The sequence below is a fragment of the Cricetulus griseus genome, chromosome 3 (assembly GCF_003668045.3).
Source record: "Cricetulus griseus strain 17A/GY chromosome 3, alternate assembly CriGri-PICRH-1.0, whole genome shotgun sequence".
NCBI classification, from domain to species: domain Eukaryota; kingdom Metazoa; phylum Chordata; class Mammalia; order Rodentia; family Cricetidae; genus Cricetulus; species Cricetulus griseus.
The window spans coordinates 111,568,405-111,587,840 of record NC_048596.1 but is presented as its reverse complement, the minus strand read 5'-3'; the positions used below and the strand labels follow the sequence as shown (position 1 = coordinate 111,587,840).

General features: G+C 35.9%; 1 protein-coding gene across 6 annotated transcripts in view; it reads left to right on the top strand.

Annotated features, from left to right (window-relative positions):
- Nox4 (NADPH oxidase 4) overlaps positions 1-19,436 on the top strand; it is a 143,770-nt gene that overhangs the window by 29,116 nt on the left and 95,218 nt on the right. For 4 of the 6 annotated variants that reach the window (XM_027407585.2, XM_027407584.2, XM_027407586.2 and 1 more), the window contains exons 3-6: positions 11,128-11,238; positions 12,778-12,862; positions 16,174-16,271; positions 18,396-18,423. In XM_027407585.2, the coding sequence (XP_027263386.1) occupies positions 11,128-11,238; positions 12,778-12,862; positions 16,174-16,271; positions 18,396-18,423 (322 nt within the window). Of the gene's footprint in view, positions 1-4,293; positions 4,418-11,127; positions 11,239-12,777; positions 12,863-16,173; positions 16,272-18,395; positions 18,424-19,436 lie in introns of those variants that run through there. The other 2 variants (XM_027407587.2, XM_027407588.2) reach the window with 2 other exon arrangements.

Here is a 19,436-nt window from a genome sequence, read left to right as displayed (position 1 = left end):
TAAAAATAGAGCTACATATATTCTAGCTGTATCATTCCTCACTGTATCCCTGAAGGAATTTAACTTTTCACACAGCTAAAATAACTGCACATCCATGTATAGATTCACACAGTCACAGTAACCAATTATAGACTCAGGTTAATGTCCATCAACAGGTGACTAAATAGCATGTATACACAGATATTAAGGCACTAAAAATAAAATCATTTCATCTGCAGAAAATTATGTGGAACTGGAGGTCCTTATGTTAAGCAAAGACAGACAGACCTATGGAGAAAAATGATGTTTCTTTCATATATATGCAACATAGATTTTTAAAGTACAGAAATGTATAACAGAGACAACTAAGGATGATGAATAGGGTCCGTGTGAGTAGAGGGGAGACAAGAAGGTAAGCAGGACATATGAAAGTACATTATTTGCATGAATTCCAGTGTCACCATGAAACTCTTTGCTTGGTGCAATCAATACATGTTGATAAACATAGAGCATGCAGGAAGCTTTAGATTTACAAGCACACAGATTATCAGGGGAACATAAACTTGTGGAAAACAGTGAGCAAGAATAAAGCAGTAAAAGGCAATGTATTGATAGGTGCACCTCATCACCAACTATTTGTGATAATGTATCTTCAAAAGTGCTGCCATTTGTAATCAATTACTAGAAATCTGCCCTATAAAATGGCTAGAGAAAGTTTGTGTGCTAGATTCTTACCTTAGGTGTTTTAATTTGTCTATCATTAGAAATGTTAATTATCCAATGATATGTAAATGCCCAAAGAAATGTATATAAGCCATTATCATATACATAAGCAATGGAGTATCATAGTATCATTGCAATTAAGACTAATATAACTGAGGGATATTTTGTATCGTGGTTAAAATGACATATTTAAGAATGTTGGTTGTTTAGCTCGATACAGCCATTTGAATTTAAGATATATTTGTTTATTTAGAAATTTTAGCATAATTACTTAATTTCCCCCACCCATTTCTTCCATCTACTTTCAGAAAATTGGGATAATTTTTTTCTACTTACTGATTAAAGGGAATTAAGCCCTACAATTCAAAAGACTATTTACTGAAGTTACACAACTCAATTAGTTATGTGTATATATTGTGAAATAATCACTTAAGTCAAGGCAATTAAAACATCTGCCAACTCAATAAGAAGAATTATACTTTTAGTAAAGTTAGTAGCAACATAAATTCCCTGACAAATCCTAGTTAATACTGATTCCCTTCTGTGGGTAACTCAGACATAATTGGCTTATAATGTTGCCCTTGGGTTAACACAATTTCATTTTTGTTATTAACTATATGAGGTAACATAGGTGCTAAGCTCTCTCCTCTTAGTTCCTTTAGTCTGTGCATTGACTGTAGTCAATTCCAGTCCCTTTAATGACTATTTCTCAGCCTAAAATGCACTTCCTCAGTGCCACAAATGGTCTGAATGTATGTAGCTTCTCCCCGTTCACCCCTACAGTGATGGTTTTAAGAGTTGAGGCCTTTAGTCAATGAGGTAAATATGCCAGAAGTTAGAGTCTGTGTGATAGAGGCTAGTGTACAATATGTAAGGAGAAAGAAGACATGACTATGGGGAAGTTGTCCTTACCTGACACCGAATCTGCTTTAGTCATGGATTTTGACACTGCTGGATCTATGAGATTAGAATGTTTATTGTTCATGGAGTGTTTAGTGTATAGCTGTCATACAGCATCAATAATGGATTACTTCACTTTGAATTGACTTTGGGATAATGTCAAATTCTAACCCAGGCATGCTAATACATGAGATTATTCAGGAAATTTGGTGTGGTAGGAACTTGAATTAAAAGGTTTACCTGTTCTATATAATCCTAAACAAGCCTGGACTGTGTAGACACTCTAAAACAACAAAACAAATCAAAAAGAGTAAAAGAAAGAACATTTTTGTTTAACAGAATCTGTATAGTTCTGCATGATATTTCCCACCTGATTCTCCAGTTTCATGTTTTCCAGCCCACTATTCTAACAAGATCTATTGACCAACATTAAAAACAAAATGATGTATATTGTGCATTGGCATGTAAATGCTTATAACTGCAGAAGCCAAATGAGGGTATCGGATCCCTTGAAACTGGAGTTATAGGAGGTTATGTGCTGCCCACTGTGGGTGGTGGGAGCCAAATTCAGGTCCTCAACAAGAGTAGTGTTTACTCTTAACCACTGAGCCATCTCTCCAGTCTCAGTATAGGCTAGGTTTAGTTAGTCTTTTTCTGTTTGTTTGTTTGTTTTGTTTTTTGAGACAGGGTTTCTCTGTGACTTTGGAAACTGTCCTGGAACTAGCTCTTGCAGACAAGGTTGGTCTCGAACTCACAGAGATCCACCTGCCTCTGCCTCCCAAGTGCTGGGATTAAAGGTGTGCATCAACACCGCCGAGTTAGTTTTATATACATGGTACTCCCATTTGTCATGTTCCACTATTCATACTGTTCTTTCATGTAAGATATGATTCATTTCTAGATTGGTTTGATATCCAAACAAAACTTCAGAAATTTGTTTAATCAAGAAAGACTGAGTGATTTATCATTTATATCTAATTTTCTGTCACAATTGTGCATACTGTATATTTCTCATTTATGGCATTTGTTACTGTTAAAGTACACTTTTGCATATCTGGCTATTTGATCAATATCTGCTTTCCCTGTTAAAATATAATCATCCTAAAAGCACTTTCTATTTTAGTGTGTATCACAGTAAATAGATGATGGATGAATACTGCAAGTTGAACACATTACATTTGCTGTAGAAATATAGAAAAGAACAATTAGAGAAATAATGTGTTATACAGTGTCACTAAGACACTATTTTATATCGTGCCTGCATTTTAAATCATGTTTTTACATTTCACAAAAGCTCTAAAATCTAGGATAATTCCATTACCATGTTATATTATTTCCGTTGCCTTTGCATTATTTAATTTCATATAGCTAATATTATATAACATTATGTTAGATTAGCTTTATAGGCAGCTAAGTAGCTAGAGATAGAAAGGAAGCAGCAGATTTAAGCTGCAAAGCCCTGTGTTTGAAAAGCCAGGGGTTTGTACCCAGATGTTATATTGTGTGATTTTATAATTGTGCAGTGTTAGTTTGGCCATCTTTAACAACACAACATAAAGCGGATGCCTTAAAAAGCAGCTGTTTGTTTCTTATTGCTCTTGCATCTATCTGGAAATCCAAGAACAAGCTGCCAGTGTGTTCAGTGTGACTATGAGGACCGTCTTTGTGCTTTGCAGATGGCTTCTTTCAGGGTGCAATTGAGCATCATGATGAAAATCATTAGCTATAAAGAGACACATAGAAAGACACGGGGCATGAACTAGCCTTTCCTTCTTTAGTGGTTCTCATTCTTTCAGGTGGAAGCTTGGTGTCTTTATGATGTTACTTTCCAATATGCTGAAGAATTTCACCTTGAGGACTAATGCTTCAACAAATAAACTGGGGGGGGGGCAGATCAAGCAGGGTAAACCAGAATTTAAATTGTATTTATAATCTTAAAATGACAACACACCAGGAATTCAAAGTTAATCATTAGGGACCTTGGAACAAACCATGAGCTAAGAAAATCACACTGCCCTCTAGTGACAACTAGCTTCCTGAGCTGTGGAAATTCTAGAGCTTATTTCAGAAGTGGAGGCTTTCAGAACCTATGTAGTGACTATATAGAAAGGGATGGGCTTAGCAAATGTTAATCAGGAAGTAAGGAGGTGAAATGCTTTCCTATAATATAATTTTTAAAATTATTTTTCTCTGTTTTCCTCACTCTCTCCACTGTTTCTGAATGTGTGAGTTTTGTGCCCTGTTAACTGAGGGGAAAGTTTTAGGTTTTTATTTTTTTTTTAATTTTTTTTTCTGAAAATGAACAACAAAGCATATTCAGGAAACATATGTGAGGAAATGAATCACTGGCAAAATTTCAAGTTGGATTTTGCATCATAAGAAAGGAAAAGAATTCCAAAATAAACTCTGTACTTCCCAAAGGGACATTTAAAGTCACTTTGATTTGAATTACTGTGTAGATTAATGCAAACAGAATAATTAAACATTTCCAGACATGCAATGCACTGACTAGTAATGAGGAAGGATATAATTTTTTTATAAAGTATTGAACCCCAAAGGAAACAGAGATAATTTATTTGTATTTTTAAAGTCCTGGACTTTTGTGATAAACTAGATTTTAGTTTACAAATTCAAGTTGTTACTGTCTTGACATATTAATATTACAGATAAAGTAGTCATCTATTTGGATTAAAATTTTCCTACTGTATGATATGCTGATGCCAGATCAAAAGAAATAACAGAATACTTCTCCGAAGGCTCAGATAAACAACAATTCCATCACTCTGAAATGATGATAATGACTTTTCTGATTGAGGTAAGAAAATTGTATTTAACATCTTCAATAGATAGTCCAGAGAAAATGATGTCTATGTGGCCACTCAAGTATATTCACCAAACTGTGACCCTAAGCTATGCTAACTCCTGATCTGGAATACTCTGGTCGACATAGTACTTTTATAATTATTGCTTCTTTGACAAACACTACTTGTTATCCCTTCCTCCTTGGGGAACAATATTTCATATGTTGACAACAACCCTAGCTTAGCAGACTTGATATTTTGCTAAGTGTTAATTTGGGACTCTCCGAGGCACAGACACATTCAGGACAAGAAACACATCTGCTTTTTGCAATTTTCTTAGTATTCTTGAAGGAGGTTCATTTGGTGCCTTCTTCTGGACAAATGTGCAGATGGGACCCCATCTATTATTCTTGTAGGTAGTACTACTATGATTTACATTATTAGCTGAAAACTATTTCATCAACACCAAAGAGTACTGCATTTCCAAATATGTTATACAATTTGACTGTGACTAAGTTGTATGAATGAGACAGAACTTATCTGTGCTGGAAATCCATTAGAGATGCAGAAAATAATGTTTCTGTTATGAATGTCAGCACTTAAGTTCTTGTTTGACAGGTAAAGAATTACTTTCCTCCTATATATAATTTATTTTATTTTGCTATGTTTTGTTGCTGCTGTTATCGTTGGGAGTGGTGCTGAAACAGGATTTCATCATACAGCCCATGCTGGCTTGAAACTTGTTATGTGTCCCTTACTTTCCTCAACTCACTACACTCTTACTTCTTTGGGGTTGTAGGCGTTTAACACCATTCCTAGCTTCTTATTTATTTTCAATGCACAGAAACTAGTCATTGTTGATCCTTAGCTCCCCACATAGTGTGATAGTTTAGGCATGGTGCCAGTTTGTTTTTATTCTCACTAAGACTCTAATGTAGATTCATGTTTTCACTTACAATTGCAGATGATTTCCATGTATACACTTGTGTATCCCTTATCATAAACACGTACTTTTCTCTTCATATCTTGTAAGAGATTTCTATTGTTATGAAGCTTGGATTCCTTGTTTCACTGCTATTGAAACAAAATATTTATGTCTCATATTCCCACTTACTGTTTTTTTTTTCTTTTTTTAAATTTAAATTAGAAACAAGCTTCTTTTACATGTCAATCTCAGTTCCCTCTCCTTACTGTTTTTCTAAAGATTAATTTTGAGCTTTTAATGTTTTGAGAAGTGATCACCTGTGCAGAATGTTTATATAAGCTCACCACTACAGTATTTTCACACGCGCACACACACACACACACACACACACACACACACACACACACACACACACACTCTCTTGAAAATTCATACTTTGTTTCCAATATTTAAGTCCTCAGCCATTCAAAAAATAATTATTTGAAATAGAGATATATTCTCCCATTTTTCTCATATGTGTGACAGATTTTCTTTTCATCGAATGTGCTCTTCCTTTGCCACTAATCACAGTGGCAATTCATATCAGTTCATATCCAATGCCATAGATCAGTAAACTTGTGTTTTATCTTTGTTTTGTTCCTTTGGTGATTTATCCAGCCACAAAAATAACACTCCAAATTACTACAACTTTGGAATAAATCCCTTTGTGCAAAGGTCAAAACCTTTTTTCTTTGTTAGTTTTTTATCTTTTGTGATTTAGCTTTTGTGCACACATTTTTAAATTAGTTAGGTTTCATTAAAAAATACTATTGTGATTTTGATCGACATTTCATTGAGTTCACAAATTAACTTGTTAAAGATGAGCGTCTACATTTATTTAGTATTACCGTGAAGAGCATAGAATATACACATCTGCTCACATCTTCTTTTATGTCTTCTTCTTGTTTGCTTTCATATGCAATTCTTACACTTTTATGTTAAGTTTATTCCATGGCAATTAAAATATCATTGGTCATGTAAAATTAAGTATTAAAATTTAAATATATTTTTTGCTTACCAAAAATATTTATGCTATCCTTTAGCAAAGCAGTTAACTTTTTGAAATACTAAATGAGTAGCCAGCCACTGCAGATCAATTGCTTATATTTTATATTAAATAATTATGATGGTTTATCTTTGTAACAAATTTGTCACTAATTTCTAAATATTTAATATTTTTATTATATACATATGTTTTACTTATATGTATGTGTAGTATGTACTGCATATGTCCTCCATACCCACAAAGTCCAGATGAAGGCTCCAGGTCCCTTAGAACTGGAGTTATGGATGGTTGTGAGCAAACATGTGGGAGCTGGGAACTGAACCTGGGTCGAGTCCTCTGAAAGAGCAGCAGGTGCTTTTAACTGCTGATCAATCTCTCTATCTCTATTTTGTATTTTATTTGGCAGGATCTTAGTGTTATTTTTGCAATTTTTAGTAAAAAAATGTATTTTTGATAATATATAGATACTATGTTTACATAATTTCCACCCTTTCTCTCCCCTCTCCAACTACTTCTGTGTAACGTACTCACTCACAACTTTATTACTTCTGCAATTATTGTTTCTTATTCACATACAACCTATGTCCATTTAGAGTTATTTATATGCATGTGTGGGCCACTTGAGATTGGATTATCTATTGGATTACCAATATTGGAGGCTCTTCCCAGGAAAAGACTAATTCTTCCTCTTTTTGCAGCCATTGATTGCCTTTAGCTCTTCATCTAGGGGTGGGGACTTGCAAGGTTTCCTCAACTATGTTGACATGTCAACTTTTATGCTCATTATTTATATTTTATTTATGCATTCGTATTATTGAGATTTCACGTGTGCAGAACACTTTTCATGTCTAGAAGACACTATCTCACATCAGGCATCCTGGTCCTCTGTGTTGTACAATCTTAATATCCCCTCTTCTGTGATGTTCCCTGAACCTTAGGTGTGTTGTAGTTGTACCAGTTGTAGTTGCATACCCCATGGTTACGTACTTTTGGCATTTTTACCGTTAAGGATCTCTGCAAACACCGTATTTCCATCTTCTGCACAAATAAGCTTCTTAGACAAGGGGTGATAGCTACTTGTGCTACTTTTGAATCTTTTAGGTTTAGAACTTTGGCTCACTAATTCTTTTCATTACAGACATAGCAGCTTCAAGATTGGTTAATTTAAAATTTTTTAAGTAATGTATTTAAATATTTTGTTGCTAAATAAAATGAACTGTAAATAAACTGTAAATAAAATGAACTTTATGTTTTCCATATTTTTTAATCATACTACTTTTGTGTCCCATTCTTTGATGTTATTTATAATTTTTTGATAGCTAGTTAATAAACAATGTGACTAGGTATCTCATAAAAGTCTGGACTTGATATTTGCCCCTTTAATAATTTATTTCACAGTCAAAGATAATATCTCCCATGGAATAAGTTGATTTATTTATTTATTTACTTATTTACCTTTAAAAAAACCCAGCTTAAACAATGAATGATATCTTAATAAATGTTTACTTGTAATTGTGTGTCAGTTTTGTATTGCTGTTTTACCACCAACAGAGTGATTTAAATGACAAAGATTTATTATAGCATAGTTCTATAGGTCAGAAGTCTAATAGCACTCAGTCCATTCTTTACCCTGGAATTCAAAGGGCTGAAGCGAAAGTATCTCCTAGTTGAGAGGCTTTGTGCAGAACTGCTTCTAAGTTACTGAAGGTGATGGGAAAACACAGTCCTTCCAGAATAGGACTGATCTCATGTGAATACCAGACCTTGCTTCTGAGAAACAGGGTGCGAAGAAACAGTAGACAGGAACAAGTCAGTGATGTAATCCTGGGGTTGAGAGCCAGGTATAAGGAGAGATTAATTGATGTAAAGATATTCTTTCCCTCTCTGAATGGCTTTATGAGCATCAAGGCAACGTAGGGAAACTTCAAGTCTGATGCCTAATCAGACACAAATCCATTATGAATGTGCTAACTGAAGAGGAGGTGGCCCTGGCTAGAACTACAGTGGTAAATCAGAATCCACGAATTTAGTGCAGCACACAGGCTTAGTAGGAAATGAAATTCAAGATCTTGGCTAGTGAGTTGTACTAGCAACTGAGACATGCTGCATGTGGGTCATGAAACTATTAGAGCTAACTTAGTACATTTCATGGTTTTCCTCCCATAGTCTTTGATGACTTTACTTTCTTTGTCCTGTTTTTAAAATGAGATGGAAAGACATAGTCTGGGTACAGAATTCACCTCCTTCCATTTCTGTTGCTTTGGGCAAACTACTTGACTTCATCAGATCCTTTAGTATATCATCTGCAAAATGCATGGGATAATTTCTTATACAAAATTTGAAACATCTTTGTTCATTGAAGTGCATATTGTACATCAGATGATCAGAGAGTGGTCCCGGCTGCAGTATTGTATACTGTGTCAGCTTTAAAGAGGTGAGGTTGTTGTCCCTTTTTTGGTTTATGTGTATTTTAAATAATTACTTTCATATTTCTTATGAAAATTAAGTTTGGAAGTTACCTTTGGTCATACATTTGGGGATACACATCACATTTAGTTGTTATAATTTAATGTTGCCTTTATTTCTTACCTCATAAGCAACGCAGCTTACTTAAGTAGCTTAAGATTGTGGTCCTCAACTCTGGCTGCATCATTAGATTCATCTGGAAAAAAATGTATACAGATACTACCCCAAGCCCTGAAGCTGTGAATTCCTGGCTGAGTGGCTCTTATTTTGTAATAGCTCATCATTTATGAGTTGGCAGAGCCTACCTTATAGAGCTGATCTGAGGTAAAACTCTGTTCCAAAAGAAACTGTTGCAAAGCTATCTTAAAGGCATTTTAGAAAGGTTGTACTCATAGGGAGGTCAGCATGCACTAAGAGAAACAGGAGAAAACAAAGGAAGTCAAAGGTAACAATATGTCAAGAATTGAATGGATCAACAAAAAAAGTGTGTTGGAAATTCCAACTGCACCATACCATTTAGTCCATTTTAATGAATATGTCCTGAGTCTTTCTCTAGTACTCCAGAATTTGAACCTCAGGCTTCTCTAATGATAAAGAACAGGGACAAAAAACCATTTTGTGAATGGAAGGCACTAGTAGGAGGGAAGATATCTAGGGAAGTTTTCTAAAACCACTTACTTCTAATCTTCATTGATCAGTCAGTGAAGTATTTATTGTGTTCTATTTGCATCTGTCCTTTATTTAAAGCCAAACTAAAGAGATAGTTTGTGCAGTGGTTAATAGCACAGGTACTTGAGCCAGAGCCCTTAGGTTGGTATTTTGGTTCTGTAACTTCCATGTTGGTTTTGGTTATTGTTGCTGTTGTTGGCTAAAATCTTAATATCAGAACGACATGTTGTTCTCTCATATGGAAGATATATTATTAATAGTCATTACATTCTAAAGTTTCCGGGGAGGGTTCATGTTAATAAATGCAAAGTAGCCAAATTGTGCATTACCAATAAAGATAGATAACTGTGTTTACCGACATCTATAGAATCTATTCTGTATAATTCTTCATTTATTAAAGCATAAAGAAATACTTTAACAGTGATCAAGTGGAAATGGATTTCCTAAAAATGCTAAAGCACAAACACACTAGAAAAAAACAACAATACCCTATATATTTAAATCAGTGAATCACAGTTTTACTAGATATGGTCTTATTTAAATTGGTAATTTGCAATCACATTCTTAACCTAGAGTGTGTTTAGTCAATTGAGCCACACACAGAAGAGAAATATTGTGATGTTACTTATGTTTGGAATCTAACAGTAGTTGAATTCAGAGTCAGAGGGCAGAATAATAATTATCAGGGTGTACAGTGGTGGACTGGGGAAGGAAGATATTAGTTGAAGATTATTAGTAGATGGGAGGAACAAGCTTTGATCGCCAGTTGAGCAATGTGGTGATTAGAAGTCAGTAATTTATTATGTGTTTCACAATGCCAAAAGGAGTGCAATTATAGTGACCTTAGTACAAAGAACTGGTATTGATGTGAAGCAGATAATGATGCATCCTTGTTAGGGTACCTTGGTCATCTTAAATTGTGTGTTTGTATACATATTTCACATTATATCTAATGAATGTGTACCATACTTATTTGTTATGTAAAAATAAAAGGATTTAAAAAGAGGTGACTTGAAAGAAGAGTGTTGAACACATGACATGACAGTCCAAAAGTAATGAGAGTGCTTGTTACACTGGGTTATCTGAATCAGCAGGCCGGAGGGTATTCAAGGGGAATATAATTTAAGATAAGGCTACAAGAGGAATAGAGTTACTGGGGTGAAGAGCTTGGAGACAAATGTGTGTGAATGAAGAGGCTGTGTAGAAATGGAGAGAGTTCCAGAGAGAGGGGAGAATACAAATGAGGTTCCTTTTAGAACTCTCCTGAGCTTACCAGTGAATACAGATTCCTGATCATAGGGTTGCAGAGCATACAGAGCTGAGACCACAGGCTTCTTAAAGCTAGGACAGTATAAAAAATTGACCCAGAAAAAAACTATATTAAAGTGATTATATCATTAGCAAAAAGAAGAAATGTCAGTTTTGTGGCTATTGAGAGCGGAAAAAAATTGTCCCTGCCCCTAGGGAGCTTTCGTGAGATGAAAGGGACCCTCATGGATTCTTGGAGGAGTTGGCATTTGTCAAGGTCCTTAGAGAGCAGGGAGAGACTTGCAGCTGCAGGCCAACACTGCTTTTCACTTGTGATTGGCTCTGTTTTGACCCTTGTCTTGTTTGTTCAGGTAGGATTGTGTCTTAGCCGGGCCTCTGCATCTGTCCTGAACCTCAACTGCAGTCTTATCCTTTTACCCATGTGCCGGACACTCCTGGCTTATCTTCGAGGGTCACAGAAGGTATGAAAAAATGTTTATGAATTTCTGTGGGAAAATCAAGTGTAATGATCACATGTTAGCTTTGCTGTTTTTATGAACTGATTTTATTTAAAAGTTTTCTTTTCAGTTGTGGCAAGGGGCACATTACTTGTAAAAGTGGTCAGAAAACTAATCTGCAAAGCTAGTCCAGGACGTGCAGACATATCACCCACCATGCTTTCAGATGCTAGTTTCAGTACTTCACAACTCTCCTGACTCCTAACAATTCTACAATCAGATACTGCCGATCTATTTTAAGCTTGAGAACCTGAGGTGTAGAGGGTATAGCCTGACCAAAATGAGAAATGAGTGACTGACAGAGCAAAAGTTAATTCCAGTTCTGAGCTCTTTCCTACTGTATCAGACCTCACCGAGCTCTAACTTTCCACTTAACAAAAATTCAGGCGAGCAAACCACAGTCCTGTGGCCCTTGAGTATTGCATGGGATGATTGCTAGTACGCTAGTACGTGCAATTTTTCATTGCTTCACACTTGTGGCTCCTTTTGAGCTATGCAAGAGGCTTAGATCAATGCCTTTATTGAACAGTGATCCTTACCTATAGTGTTTGCTGTTGCAAAATGAGAGAGGGAAGAAGCAAATGCTTTGTCATTTTTTTAAGAACTCAGCTACAGTTTTTTTTTTGTCTTTGATTAGTCTTTAGCATATGTGTGAGCATGCATACGTTTGCATGCATGTGTTGATTCTTCACCTTTAAAATCAGGGATGCACTGATAGATAATTATGTTCTCAGAAGTTGTTTTCAGAGATCTGTGAAGTGCAATGTTGATTTACTCAATCAAAACTTCTCAGTTTTTTTTTTTTCCAGGTAATTGTATTCAGAAAGGCTTTAATCTTAATGCGGATATTTATTGAAATAACATACCCTAGGTTGCCAAGATTCTTAAATGTTAGGATTTGATCCCTCTGGCCTCTGGCTTGATATGAAGAAAGGAATATAAGTGGCAGGAAGTAAAAAGTTCCCTCCCAGATTTTTCAGTAGGTAATACCCTTAAGAAGTTGCTGCACAGTATGAAGCACAGATATTCAAAGATTCTTAGTAACTATTTTTCTACAAGATCAAGAAGGTATTTAAAACCACAGATGTGATTGCTCTGACTTGAAAATAACCTTATATTTGCAACACAAAGGAAAGCATATGTTCTATCAAATTTAAACATTTAAAAATAGGTCAGGCTATCAGACAGTTTCACCTGCTGATGAAATTTGGGGACAAATGCTAGCAAAAGCGTTTGAATACGGTGATATTTGCTTTGAACAACATAAGATCACAATGTAGTCTCTAATATTTCTATCTAACACTATGTTTTTCATTTTTTTCAAATCAATAACATACCTTCTCACATTCATTTGAATGGCTTCAGTGAATAATTATGTCATAATTCTCTCAGTCTTGACTAACAGACTTGTGTCGTGTTTACATTTTTGATGATATTAGCAATGATGTAATGAAAAAAATGTGTACATATTTTGACTGGTTGTATTTATTCATTTTTATTTAGGTTCCAAGCAGGAGAACAAGAAGATTATTGGATAAAAGTAAGACGTTGCACATAACCTGTGGCATAACTATCTGTGTTTTTTCAGGTGAGAAAGCTGAAAAGCATGAATGTATTAGAATTGAACATTTTACCAATGGAGAATATTTGATTTTCTTCTGTATGTTCTCACCTACCATGAGCTTATTTGCTGATTTTCTATATAGGTAGTCACGCTTTTGTGAATTGGGAGAAAGTTCTGAAGGGAACTACAGAACATGGGAGTTTCTTATGGCATTTTGCATTATGATGTCCCGATGCTGGACCCAAGGTCATAGTGACTTTCTTATAATAGTAAATAGTTTCATTTATAAAGTTTAAAATAGAAGACAAAACATTTCCAAGTGTAAAAGTAATTTTGTGTGACCTAATGTGAATGAAAATTAGAATGTGAGATTTTCATTTAAAAATATGATTCTAGCTCAAGATATATTTGGCATGAATTTTTTTATATTGGTAATTGGGTAGAAGAATAGATTTCAAATATGTGTAATTTTATCTTGACTCATTTCATGTTAGCAAATGTACAGTGAGAAATTTTTAAGTTTTAATCTTGAACATTTATATACAATGTGCTATGGGTTTGTGCTTGTATATAGTGCCATGTACCCACCAATATAGTATCATATTCAATAGTTCCACTGTTCTAAACATACTCAGTGTTTTGCCAGTTTGTCTTTCTCTTCTTTTCTTTGACACTATCCTTTTCCTGTTCCTCTTTTTTGTTTTCTTTTTTTTGCCTAATTTTCCCTGTTCACTAAATAATATAATTTTCAGTTCCTTCCAGTATTTTTATTACTTAATGGCTCATATCATTTCAGGGTTGGCTGGTATTTGTTTCACTGTCCAGATGAACTACAGTTCATTCATTCACTCACCTATATCCTGGTTGCTTCCAGTCTTTGTCACTTATGGATTAAGTTGCTGTAAAATATTCTGTGTGTGTCTCTGCCTTTGTCTCTGTCTCCCTCTCCTTCTCTTCCACCCTTCCTCTGTCTTTGCATCAGTCTCTGTCTCCGGTGTATATGTCATATGAGTATTTTATGAATACAGGGTTTTAAGTTCTTAGGCTAAGTGTGAGAGGAAGATAAGTTGAATTTTATCACCCAAAGAGGCTATCCCACCACCAGTGAAACAGAATTCCTTTTTTAAATTGTTTTTTTTATTAATTTATTTTTTACATTCCCATCCCAGTTCAATTTGTTCTAGATTTCAGCCATTCTTTTATGTATGCGATTTACATGACTGCAGTTCATGATACAATTGTGAAACATTTTCCTATGCTCATTTATTATTTACATATCTCCTTTTGTGAGGTATCTGTTAAGACCTTTGACTAATCTTTTAATCAGATAAATTTTTAAATTATTGTTTTAAGTAGTTCACACCTTTAATTACAGCATTTGAGTCAGAAGCAGGTTGCTTTCTGAGTTGGAGACCAACCTGATCTACACAGAGAGGTCCAGGGCATCCAGGGCTATGCAGAAAAACCCTGTCTTGAAAAAACAAAACAAAACCAAACAAACAAAAGAGTCCCTTCTCAGGCCTTTGTATTTTAAAAATGGTTTTGCTCAGTCTACATCTTGTATTCTCATTCTTTGAATCTTTCCTGTACTGGATCTTCATGTAACTCTCACTACAAATAAGAATCAATTCAAAAGGAGATCAAAGATTTTAAATTTAGGTGGAAAGATATGAGCATTAGAAAGTTGGCCCCCCATTTAAGAGTGCTGCCCAATCATGAGGACTGGAGTTCAGATCCACATTTGGTAGCTCACAAAAGCCAGTAATTCCAGCTCCAAGGGATCTAGAACCATCTTATGGACTCTGTGTTCACTTGTTCATACACAACAATTGTGCATATACTCATGCAGATATACACAATACTAACAAATAAATTAAAATCTTTAAAGAGTATAACCCTGAAACTGCAGGAAAAACCAAACAAGGGGAGCATTTCAAGGCATTAGTGTGTGTTGATTTTTTTTATGGGCTTAATATTCAGTTTTTCCAGAACCATTTGTGAAAACCTATTTTTCCTCAATTTGTTGTCTCTGCTCCTTGTAAAAACATTATTTCAGTTGACTTATAGATCCTCTATTCTATTGTTCCATTTGTATGTTTTCTGTCAGGAACACACTCTTCCGAGTACTGTAACTTCACAGTAATTTGTGAACCTTGCTGCTTTTAATGCCACTCTTTCTTCCTGCCCTACTTGATTGCCTGACTTATAAGCCATACAAATAATCTTCTAGGATATTTGGCATTCTGAGTCTCCTTGCCTTTATTGATCTTTGTGGGTAATCCATAGTTCTTGGTGTTTCTGTATTTTATAGTCTAAGTTTCAGTGATTGGAGGCTTTTCTAGTTTCCAGGCCATGTTTTCATTTGAACCAATAAACTTCATATTTTATTTCCAATTGGAATGGTTTACTAGCAATCACAGAACATTTATGTCTTTCTTTTCTATCTGTGTCCTTTTACAGATAAATTTAAGATGAGTAGATGGGTCATGGGGCAAAAGCTATAGAGTTTCTTTAGTTAATGCATTACATAGAATGTTAATTTATACTTCACTTAACACAAAAACAGATTGGGGAAGGAAGTGGCATGGCGGCCTCATTGAACAGATTATTTGCTCCCTGTTTGCCTCCCTTGAGAAAATTTTCTTCCCTAGCTATTGCAAAATTTACTTGTCTCAAACCCCTTGTAATTTCCTCACACATGCATCTTTTCTATGGTCTCAGAGTTAGGTAAGCACTGTGTTCGCAGTGCCATTATACGTGGAGTGTTTGTCAAGGGGTTTTCCCTAGTTTTTCTTCCATAGTATGCCTCTCAATACATTACTGTTGAGCTTAAAGAATTATCTATTGATTGTGGAAAAACAACAGGTGGTTAAAAGCTGTTAAGTAGGCTAAGATTTGGGGATGGATGACAGTGGAGTATATAAGATCGAGTTGGCTGGAGCAATGGGGAAGATGAAGGATGTGCAACACAAAGATATCCAGGAACCAATTTAGTAAAGAATTGTATTTGTGTATTGGTAGACACAGAATGTCAGAAAGCAAGGGAGCAGGAGGTGGGCCAAGGGAGAGAGATCAGAGACACTGACTGTGATTCTTCTCTAGATCTTAACCTAAATTACTATGGTTATTTTGCTCTACCTTTTAAAATTTGAGTTAACTACATTCAGGTGATTTTTATTTTGTGTTTTAGAATAATTTCAATCTAACATGTCATTGCTTAGATAGCTATTGGAGTTTGATCCTTAAATACTTTATTGTTTGTGAAGAACTGTTGGCTTCTAGCCAAAGAGCATGTGTGCAAAGACCACTGACTTGTACCTCGTGTGCTTCCATAGGTGTGCATGTGGCTGCCCACTTGATGAATGCCCTCAACTTCTCAGTGAACTATAGTGAAAATTTCCTTGAATTGAATGCAGCAAGATACCAAAATGAGGTGGGTGGTCCCTGCCTTTCCATTTTCCTTTCACTTGTCGTTAGATAAGTAATGAGGGTCTGTGATTTTTACAGAAAATTTGTACCTTGCTGCTCCTTTGAGTGCTTTTAAAATGCAGTTGTCAAGTTGAGTTTTATTCCCTTTCAATAGAAATTGCAGGTAATTACTATTCTATAGTTTCTCCTGCTGAAAATGGGAGTTTGCAGTGTCTACTTTTTATATCCTGCAATGTTCAGAAGGTTGCCACTCAGATCTACTTTCTGACTCCCGACAGCTTTTGTCTAATTCCTCTTATTTAGCTGAGAGTGTCGACAGTGCCAATCTCAGGTAAAAATACTTTAATGACTCACTTACTGTGCTGGGGGGCGGGGGAAGGACACAGCTGTAGGTTGATTATTTGTGGATATTAAGTAATGAATTTATTTGACTTAAAATGTTAGTGTGTTTTTATGATTCCTTTGTTTCCATGAAATAGATGACCTGGGGTTGAATTTCCTAGCATCTGATATCTGACTTAGAGATGCTGTTCTTCCATGTGATCTCTCTTTTGTTCATGAGGCTGTATGTGTTGAGCCAGCCTCAGATGCACGGCACATGTCCACCCCTGGTTAGATCTCTGTGGCTTGGTATTTTCACATCGTCTTCAGAGAGTCATTGCTTCCAGAAGTCATGTCTGAAACCAAGCTGAAATCTTCTGTCTGACAGCCTTTTAATGATGAATGACAGTGACTTAACCTCTCAGTAAATGTTCCCCTCATTCCAGACTCTATTTTCTGTTCTACATACCATTAGGGCTTTCGCAACCAACACTGCTATCATATGTTTGATTGTCTTCTTAAAAGGAAACAATTGACAAAACAATAATAAATAATGAATACCTCAAATGACTTTTGATAAATCTCTTACCTCTAGGATCATCTGTAAACATGAGTATGATTTGATTAGTGTGAATAGGGCATGGGCATTGCTATTTTTAAAAGGATCACCAGGTGATTATTTGCTGCATAAAGCACTGAGAGTCACTGGACAACCTAGCTTACTAGCTTGTCAAGTACCAGCTCTCCACATGTTGTGATTTCACACTCAGTTCTGTTTCTCTCCTCTCCCTGAGCTATTCTCTAGCCTTTCCCACATTACTAATGGTTACTTCTTTCCAGTCCCACTACAGTTTCATTTGTGTAGCATCGCCTTTTATGCTCCTCTTTCTATATACTTCTTTAACACCTATATTAGTTTTCCTATTTTCTTTCTTTAATGATTTATTTATTTTCATTTTGTGTGCAGTGGTGTTTTGCCTGCATGTATGTCTGTGTGATCATAGCGAATGGAGCTACAGATAGCTGTGAGCCCCAATATGGGTGCTGAGAATGAACTCTGGTCCTCTGGAAGAGCAGCCAGTGCTCTTAACCCCCAACCACCTCTCCAGCACCTAGTTTTCCTATATTCATATTATCTATTAATTTGTAGTTGTCCAATATTCAAGTCTCTTTGTTATTTAGTCATGTGTGTGGGAGGGACAGGGGGTGGTGAGGCAGGATTTCTATGTGTAGCCCTGGTTGTCCCATAGCTCAATTCGTAGATTAGGCTGACCTCCAACTCACAGAGATCCACCAGCTTTTGACTTCCTGAGTGCTGGGATTAAAGGCATGGGCCACCATGACCAGTCTGTGTTTTTAGAATTAAAAATTGTGTTCAGTATTGAACACAATGTATTTAAAAGTTACCTTAGTTGTAGAGTCAGAACAATAATGAATTTCTAAGCTTACAATCTTCTGACAACGCAACATAATGAGACAATACTATATATTTAATTTTGTATTATAGCTTAAGCTATTGAGTCTTAAAGTCATTGAAGAATAAACATTACAAACAGTCTCTAATCAGATCAATGGTCAGCCCTTCTACCTTACCCAGTACTTTCCTTTTCTCAGGTGGGAAGACTTCTCTGGTTTTGCTTTTTATAATAAAAACATGTCCAGAGACTTAACCAAGTCTGTTACTCACACTGGTAGAGCAGTGCCCTAATTCTTAATACACAGAAATATACCTTGTAAATTTCTTGCATAGGTTTATGCCTTTAGCATTTTATTTTCCAGTCAAATGTTTTATTCTTTTCTTTCTCAGGATCCTAGAAAGCTTCTCTTCACCACTGGTAAGTTATTATTCATTGTTTTTCATTAGATTCACAAACAAATTAGTTGGATATAAGCATAGTCCAATTACACAATAGTTGATTAATGGTAAATTACAACGTTCTATAAGTGATGTTAATAATTTAGCTATGATGATACAGTGCCAACTGAGGGATAAAAACAGATAGTTTGGAGCTCAAATAAATAGAGAGTAAAAGAAATAGTGACATTGGTTGGGTGTACATTCTCTGCCAAGTTATTTTTTTCTCCATTTTTTAATTTAAATTAGAAACAACATTGTTTTACATGTAAATCCCAGTTCCCTCTCCCTTCCTTCCTCCCTTGCCCCCACTAACACCCTACCTGCCCCATACCATTTCTGCTCCCCAGAGAGAGGGAGGCCTTCCGGGGGGCTGGGTCTTCAGAGTCTGTTATATCATTTGGGATAGAGCCTAGGCCCTCTCCCGTGTGTCTAGGCTGAGAGAGTAACCCTCTATGTGAAATGGGCTCCCAAAGTCCATTCCTATGATAGAGATAAGTACTGATCTACTACAAGAGGCCCCATAGATTTCCGAGGCCTCCTCACTGACACCCATGTTCATGGGGTCTGGATCAGTTCCATGCTGGTTTCCCAGTGATCAGTCTGGGGGCCAAGAGCTCCCCCTTGTTCAGGTCATCTGTTTCTGTGGGTTTCACCAGTCTGGTCTTGACTCCTTTGCTTATTACTCCTCCTTCTCTGCAACTGGATTCCAGTTCAGTTCAGTGTTTAGCTGTGGGTATCTGCTTCTACTTCCATCAGCTTCTGGATGAAGGTTCTAGGATGGCATATAAATTAGTCATCAATCTCATTATCAGGGTGGGCATTTAAGGTAACCTCTCCACTGTTGCTTTGATGATTAGATGGTGTCATTCTTGTAGATCTCTGGACATTTCCCTAGTGCCTGATTTCTCTTTAAACCTATACTGGCTCCCTGTCTTATGGTATCTCTTATTTTGCTCTCCTCTATTCTTCCCACTACACAACCTTCCTGCT